At 33.5% G+C, this 11,970-nt stretch overlaps 1 protein-coding gene across 1 annotated transcript in view; it reads right to left on the bottom strand.

Moving 5' to 3' along the window:
• Window positions 1-651: 651 nt before the first annotated feature.
• Window positions 652-11,970, bottom strand: part of LOC133199866 (uncharacterized) — a 33,032-nt gene continuing 21,713 nt past the window's right edge. Inside the window, exons 5-8 of the mRNA XM_061335684.1 lie at window positions 10,788-11,948; window positions 9,388-9,525; window positions 4,661-4,865; window positions 652-3,978 (exon numbers count right to left, since the gene is read on the bottom strand). Of these exons, the coding sequence (XP_061191668.1) occupies window positions 3,317-3,978; window positions 4,661-4,865; window positions 9,388-9,525; window positions 10,788-11,948 (2,166 nt within the window). The 3' untranslated portion in view covers window positions 652-3,316. The remainder of the gene's footprint in view (window positions 3,979-4,660; window positions 4,866-9,387; window positions 9,526-10,787; window positions 11,949-11,970) is intronic.

Genomic DNA, 11,970 nt, shown 5'->3' with positions numbered 1-11,970 from the left:
TTCTCGAATGGGACGTAAAACAACATTAAATCAATTAATCAAACAAATATATGACTCATGCATGGATTAGGCACTAATCACAGCAGACAACACTGTCTATTCCACATCCTTGAGCCGACTCGGCGTAAAACAACAACAATCAATCAATCCACATCCTTGACATCGCTTTCAAAGCTATTTACCCGTACTTTTAATGCCGATATTAAATCAATTATTGTCTGAAAATATGTTATTTATTTTCAATGTCACACAATCTTTTGTCGAGTGATGCTTTATTAATTTGCAGAGCAGGTAATTTATTTGATATATAGCATTATATAGCAGTAGTTTATTTGAAGAAGAGTCCATGAAGTGTTCTTAGAGAAATACACCTCTTTTTGCGGTGTATTTTGGATCATCCTTACAATAGGCTGGGTAAATATCAGAATGACTCCAATATGATATTCGCAGTTTCTGCAATTGATGTTGCCGACATGATTCCTTATGCACTATACATCAGTCTACACATACACAGAAATTATTGCCCTTAGAGAGAGGTAACCAAACAATATTTGATCCAGAGATTACTGAATACTACTCAATCCTCAATAATCAATGTACTGTGTATTTGCAAAACGGTTTATATATTTCAGAAAAAACCAACCAGATGCATTTTTGGATTGCTACATGTTTATAATTCTCTTAAAAACAAAATTGACTCCTGAATTGCATTTAAAACAATTTTTTACACAGATTACACACATATTTTCAGAAGCAATTCAAAACATTGCCATACTGCTCTACTCAAATTACGTTTACATTAAAGTAAAATTGATAAATATACAAATATGAAAAATGAAAAAAAAGGTAAAGACAACGAACAGAGATCGATCTCAAAAAAATCATGAACAAATTCGTGAACAGGGCATAAAAAACAGTCCCATAGAAAATTCAGAGGTTGGATCATATGCCTTGGATAAGTAAACATCCCCTGTTGACCGATTATTCCAGCTGAATTTTATTTTCAATTAAAGATAAAATAAAATTAATGAAATTCCAAAGCTTTTACCTCTGAACAGATTAACAAAGCTTCATTGCATATAGTTTTAGCAACTCTTCATAACATATATTATTCACTTCATATCACATCCAGATTTCACAAGTTGTTGACAAATTTTAAAACAGGACAAAAAAAATAAACTCAGATTTATATTTTCAAAGAATGGTTTCCAGGTTCACTCATGAATAGTATACATTGATGAATATTTCATGGGAGGTATATGTCACTTTAACAAACAAGAGGCCCAAGGGCCTTAACGGTCACCTGAGTATAATACAACAATTTAGAGGATCCATAGAGTATGAAATGAACTGAAAGGTGAAGCTTTGTTGCCCAAAAGCAAGAAAAATAGGGTGATCAGGATCAACAAAATAATAAGTCTAGTATTCATTAACAGTACATAAATTATGTTATCACTCTCACCAGACAGTATAAAAACAAACTATCAGTGCTTCTGTACTCTTTTAATTCCTTGTTGAAATTGTTGCATTGTTACATTGGCCTCTCTTGGTCTTCGATGAACATTTAATAAGACGTGTTATTTTTGTCTCATTTTTATTCATCTATTACTTACAAGTCTACCTGATCATTAAAACTATGAAAGTAATTTTTTTATTATACAATAAAAAATCTTGCATAATTCTCTTATTCTATTAACCTTTTAAGTACATTATTTACAGTGATTAATTATCACACGTAAATGGCAAAGGGGAATAATCCTCTCAGTGGAATACAAAATAATAGAACCCTGGCCTGGACGAGAACACTTGACCAAATGGTCCTGATCATGTTAAAAAATCTGGTAAAAATACCCTTCCTTATTGAAACTTTTACTCTTTTTGCCTCTGATATGCCTAGGTGCAGAGAAGATTTTTAAAGCATTTTCACTATATAATAAATAGAGCCCTGCTCTAACATCAGAACCTCTGATCCAGGGGTCATGAAATTCACAATTTTGGTAGAGTCACCCTTGCTTATCATAATCAAGTATTTGTTTAAGTAATAACCAAGAATAGAGAAGAAGATTTTCAAAGATATATTGCACTTTCACTATATGATCTATATAGCCCCGCCCTAGAACCAGAACCCCTGACCCTGAGGTCATGAATTTCACAATTTTGGTAGAGTCACTCTTGCTTATCATAACTATGTATTCAATTTGTTTCAATAATACCCAGGAGTAGAGAAAAAGATTTTCAAAGAAATAATGCACTTTCACTATATGATCTATATAGCCCTGCCCAAGCACCAGAACCTCTGACCCTGTAGCTATGAATTTCACAATTTTGGTAGAGTCACTCTTGCTTATCATAACTATGTATTCAATTTGTTTCAATAATACCCAGGAGTAGAGAAGAAGATTTTCAAAGAAATATTGCACTTTCACTATATGATCTATATAGCCCCGCCCTAACACCAGAACCTCTGACCCTGGGGCCATGAATTCCACAATTTGGGTAGAGTCACTCTTGCTTATCATAACTAGGTATTCATTTTGTTTCAATAATACCCAGGAGTAGAGAAGAAGATTTTCAAAGAAATAATGCACTTTCACTATATGATCTATATAGTCCCGCCCTAGCACCAGAACCCTGACCCTGTGGCCATGAATTTCACAATTGTGGTAGAGGGTTCAATGCTTATTACAATCATGCCAACAGTTTGACTGCGTGATGTCCAGGAGTAAAGAATAAGATTTTTAAATATTGCATTAATTTTGATGGTTTTGGCCCCACCTCTCAGGCCCCAGGGGGGCAGGGGCCACAATTTTCACAAATTTTGTTCCCCTTCATCCATAGATGCTATATGCCAAAATTGGTTGAAATTGGTTTGCTGGTTCCAGAGAAGAAGCTGAAAATGTTCAAAAGTTTACGAACGACGGACGACGACGGACGAAAAGAGATAGCAATAGGTCACCTGAGTGACTCAGGTGACCTAAAAACGATAACCAATGACGTGAAACATTTACTAGGTATAAGATTTCGTATAAATACCAAGATATGGACAACTGAACAACGGATACTTAAACAAGACGAAATATGAAAATAAAGAACAACTTTTATAAACAGTTATATACTCAGTACTTTATGTTATCGCATTTATGATATAGCTGTATTAAAATGACTTCATAGATTCATCTAAGCTCTATCTAAGGTTAATCAACGATTCTGATTTATTCTCAACTGTTGTCTCCTCGGTGAGTCTATACTATTATATCTTTAGCTTACAAGTATTTTGAGAAAGCAATATAAATAGTCTTGATCTTCACAAATACCGTTAACTTGTCCTAAAACACTCCCCAAATATTTCTGACGCTAATGCTTTAATTCTTGATGACGATTTTTGCATTTTTGCATTTAAATCCTCTAAAGCATAGCCATACTCAACTCTCTTATTTGCAGGCACATGTACACCATTCTCGTAATAACATTTAGGGACACCAGCGCTTACAATAAGAACTGTATATGCTCTCTGTTCCTTTATCATGAATCCAGGTGAACCTGAGGATCCGGGGGCAAATGTCGTGTTAAACAGTACCTTTTGTGGTGCCTCACGTAGCACGGAATAATAATCAATTCCTTCAGGAAGATTCTTTTTACTCCAGTCACTTAACTCTTTAATGCGTTTGTCTTCATAGTTGTCTGTTTTAATTATGTTAGGGTAAACTTGGCTGTCTTCTTTCATTTGCACGCCGCCGGTATGACCAATGAGGTGAATCTCTGAGGGATAACTCATTTTACCAAATGAAGTCAAAGGTGGAGCAAAGATTACGTCACGTTCTTGGTGTGTCTTCATTTCCAAAATAGCCACATCATATTCTTTATCTGTGTAGTGAAGAATTGGTTCAAAGTTGAATTTCATTCTTGGTTCATCATTCTGGGCCACTTTTGTCTTCCCAAACTGAATGCAAAATCTGTCACACTCAAAGGAATTTTCATCTGTATTACAAAGATATCTTTTAAAGCATGTATAGAGAGTATAAAGCTGAAATCATATTAAACAAATAGAATAAATGAGTTTTCCTTACTTGTATATCAGTAAAGCTATATTTGGATAATTATATGATGAATTTTTGTATTAAAATATTGTAATTTATTTTAAGATGCTTCAGTAAATCAATGCCTACTACTTTTTCCACAAAAGTCTTTGTGAAAAAGCTGTTTATGCTCTTAGATCCACAAAAAAAAATCAAAAAGAAATCATCAACAGAAATTGCACAGTATGGGCAACATAATCTTAGGGAAAATGAAAGTAGTAGTATGAAATATAAAGATATCGAACAGTAATCAAAGAAATTCATTAAATTGTAAAATTTTGTTTCTTTGAAGCTGTTCTGATTTTATTCGAGAATGTTTTCCCGTTAGGTTGGCATTTCTCGTCATGTGTACTTTACTACTTATGCTCATTTCCGTGAAAAACGATCCCTTTCATGAACATTCAACACTTATGACAAACCCATTTATCAGTGCAATGATGTTTGTACATTTTTCTAGAGGAAATCTACAAATAGATACTGGGAAGAATTCAAAAAGTATATAAAGTGGCACATATAAGGGCTTTCAATTTCTTTTTTTTTTCCTACAAGATTAGCTAATTGGAATAAAACAAAGGACTACAAACCTATGATAAACTTCTCAATAACATGCAGGCAAGTCATTATATATTTTTCCCCGACACGAAATCCTGTTCCCTCCGAAATTCCATCCCTGAGAATTAGCCCTACGCTTCTGCTGACATCTGCTTTAATAATGCTTGTCATTACATCTACTGAATGCACTCCTTTTGCAAATAGATACTCCGACTCTGTCCTTATTCTTTTGCTGTTCTGCAAGGCATGTATCAGAATGTAGCAAATAATATAACATTGAAAAAAGAAAAGATTTGGTTTATGTTAAAATATATCTTTTAGTGTATTAAACTGCCGGATTGATTATTTAAGAAATAAGATACAATTTTCTCGAAGGGCGTTATAGTAGATTTGATCACGTACCGACTTCATGTCATATCCCAATGAAACTCTAAAAAATAATATTTTATTTCTTATATTTATATTTCCTTTTTTTATTCGTGTTCAAGGAAAAATAGGCACTATTTAGACTTTGTTATGGAAATGCAACATAACATATCTACGACGAAATGTGACGTCACAATCTGAACTTTCCAAATGGCTCGTGCAGTTTGCTTTCCAAACGCAAATAAGTTTGATCAAGTGACCAACTGCATGTCATTGAAAACTGAATTTGAATTTAATTTGTATTGTCATACAAGGAAAGACATCAGCAAATTTAAATATATTCTGTTTAACATCCCATTCGAGAATTTCCCAATCATATAGAAACATCACCGTATGCCTGACAAGGGATTTAAAAGTTAGACCTATACTTGGTACTCAAAACCATTAAGCAATGAGGGCTATTTAACGTGCTAACACCTACCGTGAAAGAAAAACTCGGTTTTTAAGGTCTCATCCGAAAGACCCATGACTAAAAAGAATTTTTGTTTCACCGGGGGGGGGGGGGGAATGTTTTAAAAATATTTTCCGTTTTCCGTTGATTTCTATTGTAAAAAAAAAACAACAACAAAAAACAAGTTTTACCAAAATTATAGAGTTATCTCTCTTTGTGTTTCTGAATAAGTTACATATTGTGAAAATTCACATAAATATCAATATAAATATGTTTGTTTGTTTGTTCGTCCGTCTCGGGAATTTTTCACACGTATGGAGAAGCCACCACTTGCTGGTGGAGAGCTGCAAATTTCGACCTATACTCGGCACTCAGGGCCATTGAGCATGACGGATCTGTTTCATGCCAACATCTACTGCGACACGGGGTCTCAGTTTATACGGTGAAATATGTGGAGATAACGAACAGTATTCGAACTCAAAAGTCTATTAAACATGAAAAAATAGGAGCAGAGCAAACATGGACATCTAAGACATCAGAGGTGGGATCAGGTGCCATGGAGGAGTGACCATCCCCTGCCGAACCGTCACACCTGCCGTGTGTTCCTTTTCATGATCGAGAAATGACGGAAATATCGGTCGAAAATTCAGTTTGTAAATAATAAATAATTGCCTAACAATTAGTATGAAAAACATCAGTCAGCATTTGACATAATCATAGATTGTTTTTGCTGACAAGGTCATTGTATCGACCAAAGAACTTACGAAATGATGACTTTAAACGAGACTGCTGATATTCTTGTTTCATCAACTTGTTTGTCAATAACTTACCTCGTTTTAGAAATTGTATATACGTAGAGCATGCTCTTGCGTATCGAATCAACTGAGAAAATATAAACCCCTATTGCATGTGATAATGGTATATTGATGCATAAGTAAGGGAAGTTGACGATTGAAAAGTTGAAGTCATCAAGTTTATCATAAAACTTCGTTGTTAGATTACCATTAACGTCTTTTTCTAATAAAATATCCAAAATGAAACAGATGTGTCAGACTCTGTGGTTTCTTTTATGTGAAGCTCACCGGGATATATCGCGTCGACATAAAAATGGAAATAATGTCGGGCGCTTTGCGAAGAAACATTTACTACCTATGTTTATATCTTAAGTTTGACGCTGCATGGCGAAGGAGAATCGATCCCGGGTCTCCCGATCAGGAGGAACATGCCCTACCACCAGGTCCGTGATCGGTTTCGACTGCCAGATAATACTAGAAATAGCATCTTTAAAAAAAATAATCTGAAAAACTACGGGCCATAAATGTAAGAATTAAGTGAAAGCTTTGTTACACATGTTGGTAACCTGATGCCACATCTGGAATTTCCAGGGGTTGGTATTTTATGCCCTGTTCACAGATTTACATTTGTTTAGATCAATCACTGTTATTTTCATATATCTCACTTCATATATTGATGCATCATTATATGATGATTCTCTTAAAACCAGTAAGGCCATTCCACGTTTTTTTTCTATGTTTAGCGTTTGCGTGCGCCTAGGTTTTTGACTCCCAATATCAGCAAAAACAAACAAAATCAGGACTCCTGAAACTGATTATTGTGGTCAAAATCTTTGAATTCTGTCAATTTCTCTAAATATTTGTCTACATTGTGTCATTTAAGATAAATTTTAAGCATTAAATATCCTGATTTTGCTTAAGAATTATCTATCTATGAGAAAAATAGATTAATTAAATAAAATTTTTTGATTGACCTCATTTTTATGATTATAAATTCCTTGTTTTTTTTTTTTTTTTTTTTTTTTTTTTTTTTTTTTTTTTTTTTTGGGGGGGGGGGGGGGGGTTGCGAATAGGTAGGTAGGTTTTTGAAAGATGGGTGGATGCTAAACAGAGAAAAAAACTTGGAATGGCCTAATTTAAAATAAAACAACCGTTCCTATAGAGAGATATTTTGTGTCAGCAGTGCTTCGCAGGTGAGTTAAGGCAAGGTATAGGCATTTCTATGCAAATAATCTAATTAAAATGCCTAAGGACTATATTTTTTTTACAGAGAAAGTTAAAACTTATTGTCTAATACATACTTGGTATCCACAACATAATATAGCCAGTACACATTATGACGTCATATTATGACGTCATTGTTCTTTACTACACAAGATTGTAATGGATATCAACAAAACAGCTTCGGCGCAAGGGCATGCTCTATTTTATTTAACTGAAACAAGGTATATTTAGAAGCAAAATATTCCAAAGTTTGCTGGTATTGCTGCACAAATGTCAACAGCTCAGTTGTATAATTTCAATTTGTAAAGTTTTAAGTTGAATAAGGGTAAAAATGCACAGTCCGGCATAAGTTTCCTCAAATTCCGATCAAATGAGAAAATGCCTAGGATTTGTGCAGCAGTTTTATTAATCTATAGAATATTCCTCTTAGCATTATACAATTTTTATGTAAAAATAAATAGGGTAATCCCTTGCGCCGAAGCTGTTTTGTTGATGAGTTTTATTACATCCAGTAGGTAAGATCAGTGACGTCATAATATGACGTCATAATGTGTACTGGCTATAACATATCGTGGGTACTAAGTATGCATAAGAAAATAAATCAACATTTCTCTGAATAATAAATATACTTCTTATGCTTTTTTTATTAGCTCATTTGCATAGAAACGCCTATACCTAGCCTTAACTCACATGTGTTCCAATTTATTTTAAAAATTGATGTACAATCAATGTATTTCTTTACATGTAATTTGTATAACCACCACATAATAAATGTTATCCGATTAAGGCAGAGCAAATTCAAAGTTCTACTTACGAAGAAATAGGGAAAAGATTCTTTTAAAATCTTGATTAAGAGCATGATTAGTCAGACAGATTTGGAAGCATTCTCAGGTAGGATTAAACAAAGTGCCCATACTATATCCATACTAGATAAAGGACGTTACTAAGACAAAGGAGTTATTGATGGGTTGTGATGGTCACCATGCTCATTCTGGGAAAGGATATCCTTATCCACCCAACCTATTTCCGATATTTGTCCATTTCTGACAAATTAACTGTTCTTGTTATAAAAAATATCTTGCATGGTAAAAATATAAGACTCGGAAAATATTTAATCGTCTGTGAACAGAACGCTACGGACTGTCTAGATCACGTGGTTCGCGCATGGACAGAACGGTTACAGATGTGTTTTTAAATTAGAGATGACCACTTTAAAAATAATGAACACTGACACCTTACTTTATTTTTTTATGGAAGCAATTCAATTATTTTGCGAACTTTTTGATCACGCCTCGTATAAAACAATAATTTCAACTTGCTTGCATAAATATTTGATCTCTGACATTGTTTCAACCTAATTTAAACAAAATTTTATGTTTTGGCGTTATTCCGTTCGAATGGCCGACGTCGCTTTTTCCGTCATTTTTTGAAACTTTTTTTTTCTTGCGAATTTTTTACCTTATATTTTCACTGGATGTATAATAAACGATAGTAGAAACTGATGACAGCTGCTTCATTTCCAACACATTTATTTTCTATTAAGCTTTGACTTCTTTTTAAAAGAAAATATTTTTTTAATAACATTTTAATCAGAACACACTACATATGGGCCGTACACACTATCTACGAGCTGTTTAAATCCTGAATTTTTACAAAATGTTTAAGTTCAAACAATAAAAAACAAACTATTCTGATTTGAATTTTCGTAACAATTATTTTGATATACAATAAGTATATCTAGAACTATTTATTGTGGCAAAAACGTCATTGTCCACAAATTTTATAGACAACCCTCGTTAATAAGCCTCCTATATCACATTTCTTTTTTCTTTGTGTTGCAATCACAACATATAAATAATTAAATTACATCACATATGTACTTGTAAAACAATCTTCATTCCCAAATTGAGAAAATGAGATATACCTTTTCCCAGTAGTGGACTCCTATATCATGTTTTTCCTCACAAGAAAAGCACAGAATGTTGTCATCTGTTGTACTAGATGCTGATGCACGACCATCAAGATTTCCTACAGACGACCCTGAATTCTTGGAACAAACATTCTGAAAAAATAATTCTTCATTGGAGGAAGAACAATTCTTTACCAGTATCGATATATCATCATTAAGAAGGAGCTTTGTAAATCATGTCTATATACACTGCATACAATATTTGTTCACCTATAGTCAGTCAAAAGTCAATCAATAGAAATGAGAGGGATTTATATTATGCTAGTTGTTTCCTCGATATTATAAACATATAAATACAATACTATTTGCCTTTTAGTGGATCTTTTCACAAAAAATCTTACGATATATTCTTATTTTAAGTGAAAACTTACTATAAAAATCGTTTTCACAAAATTCTAAAGAAAGTCGCAAGTGCAAAATATATCGTAACTTTACATGTACGAGAGTCCCATTCCTCTCTTAAGGACAGATGAAACAAACACATTTTTGTCAAGAAATTTCAAAATAACAACTTGAATCATGTTTGCGTAAGTAAAATGAAAAAGTTTAACCGTATAGTTTCTAATTTTTCAATCAAAGTTTCACAAAAATGAGATTTGAAGTGACAAAAATTTATATAAATTATGAAGGATGGTTGCTGAAAGGTATAATTTTAAACATCATAGAAGGTTTACAATTTCTTAATATTTAAGAGATTTATTATTCGCATCATTAACAACAGAAATAGGCCCAAAAATATATACCAATCCAGACATCCATTTTTTTTCGTTTATATCACCTGTCCTTAAGTAAAATAGAACTTTTAAAAGTAACTTCCAAAACTATTTTATATTTTTTTTCACGATCATTTTCGAAAAAAGAAATGAAATACGTTACAAAATATTTACAATGTAAGTTTCACTTAAGATTTTCGTATGAACTACTTTTACGTCAGACTTGTGATTGTGACGTCAAATTTCAAACTTCTTGCTTCACAATCGATTGCACTTGTTATTCGTTGTCAATAACCTTGTTTTGCTGACAAATGATGAAAACTGAGCTTTATTTTTATTTTCATCCACTAATATAAGAAGTATAAAGCATATTGAGATCGTTGCTAACGACGAAGTCTATCGTAAGTAAAATCTTATGTTCAATTAATTTGCTACGAATGCGTTCGTGAAAAGCACTTATGATTTGTTGTAAGAGATACTAAAGTTAAAATCTTACGTAAAAAGTTAGAATTTTTATAAAAAGGACTACAGATATCAAATGAAAACGTTGCGAAGACATATTACCAAGTCCAAACGAGAGACTGACACAAATTATCTATTTGAAATAATTCGGTTTAGAAACAACAACAAAAATGTACACACCTCTTTCCAGAAACTGAGTGTCCAATGTGCATCTATTTCATGTTTATCCACAATTGGACAGTTGCATTGAACTCCAGACAGTTCCTTTTCTGGAATAAATGTTAGATCTTCTATACTACAGAAACGATTTAGACATTTGTAGCCTTTTAGGAAGGTTTTCCTTTCATCAAATGTCTTCGTCAATTCTGTTAAGGCAATTTCAATTGTTTTTCCAATTTCACAGGAAACTTTGGGATTCAGATTCTTGATTCGTAAGACTTGAATCTGTATGTCGTTATCGATGATACCAACGATAACTGTGTGATTTTGGGTTTCAAAAATTGCTGCTGTGTGATACAGACATTGACTTTTGTCTTTATCCAACTGCACTTTCCACTTGAGGGAACTCATGCAATATGCAATAAGCCTATAATACACGAACATGGCAAAGGATGTGAATCGAAAACCCAAAATGGACGACTTATCTAGGGTCTGTTCAAAGATGTCGTGTGTAAAAGGCTTATTGTTCATGCAGGGGACATACCAGGAGAATTCGCCTTCTATGCTGACTAACATCCGTAGTCTCTCCATATATGACATCAGTGCTGCCTTGTGTTCTAGGTATGACGATTCTTCTTTCCATAGAGCATCTATAAGAGAATCGCTCAGTTTTCCCGTGGCATTAAAATGGTTCCAATCTTTTATGTATCTTCGTTGACATTCTCTGTTGATGTGGGTCTTGTCGGCAATAAGTTTACTGAATGCATTGGAAAACCATTGTATGCCGAAAATTGCATGTGTTCTCAGTCCTTCCTCCATGAAAAATAATAACATTCCATTAGAATGGAAAAAGGACAGAAAATCATATATTTCTTCTTGACTCTTCAATTGGTATTCTTCGGGAAGTTTCTTATTCTCTTCGTTGATGTCACTGATTGACAAAATTGGCTTTTCTGCTTTTTGTAAGAGATGTTCAAGAAGAGCCCAAGCTGAGGGAACTTCTATCTTTGTGTCCATGCCTTGCGACACTACTTCAGCTATTGATTTTTTTAGACTTTGCAGAGTATGTACCCCTTCTTCATTCATCTCAATTAGTCCTAATGCAAAATCCCTGTCGTAAAGCCTGGTCTTATCTTCCTCTGGTACTAACGCCCAAAGACTCTCCCAAAAAGAGTCCTTTTCCTATTTTGAAAATATTATTATA

The sequence above is a fragment of the Saccostrea echinata genome, unplaced genomic scaffold (assembly GCF_033153115.1).
Source record: "Saccostrea echinata isolate AGI-Se365-2 ecotype Australia unplaced genomic scaffold, CSIRO_AGI_Sech_v1 ptg000036l, whole genome shotgun sequence".
Classification (NCBI taxonomy): domain Eukaryota; kingdom Metazoa; phylum Mollusca; class Bivalvia; order Ostreida; family Ostreidae; genus Saccostrea; species Saccostrea echinata.
The sequence above is the reverse complement of the archived record's forward strand: the minus strand, read 5'-3'. Positions and strand labels throughout refer to the sequence as shown.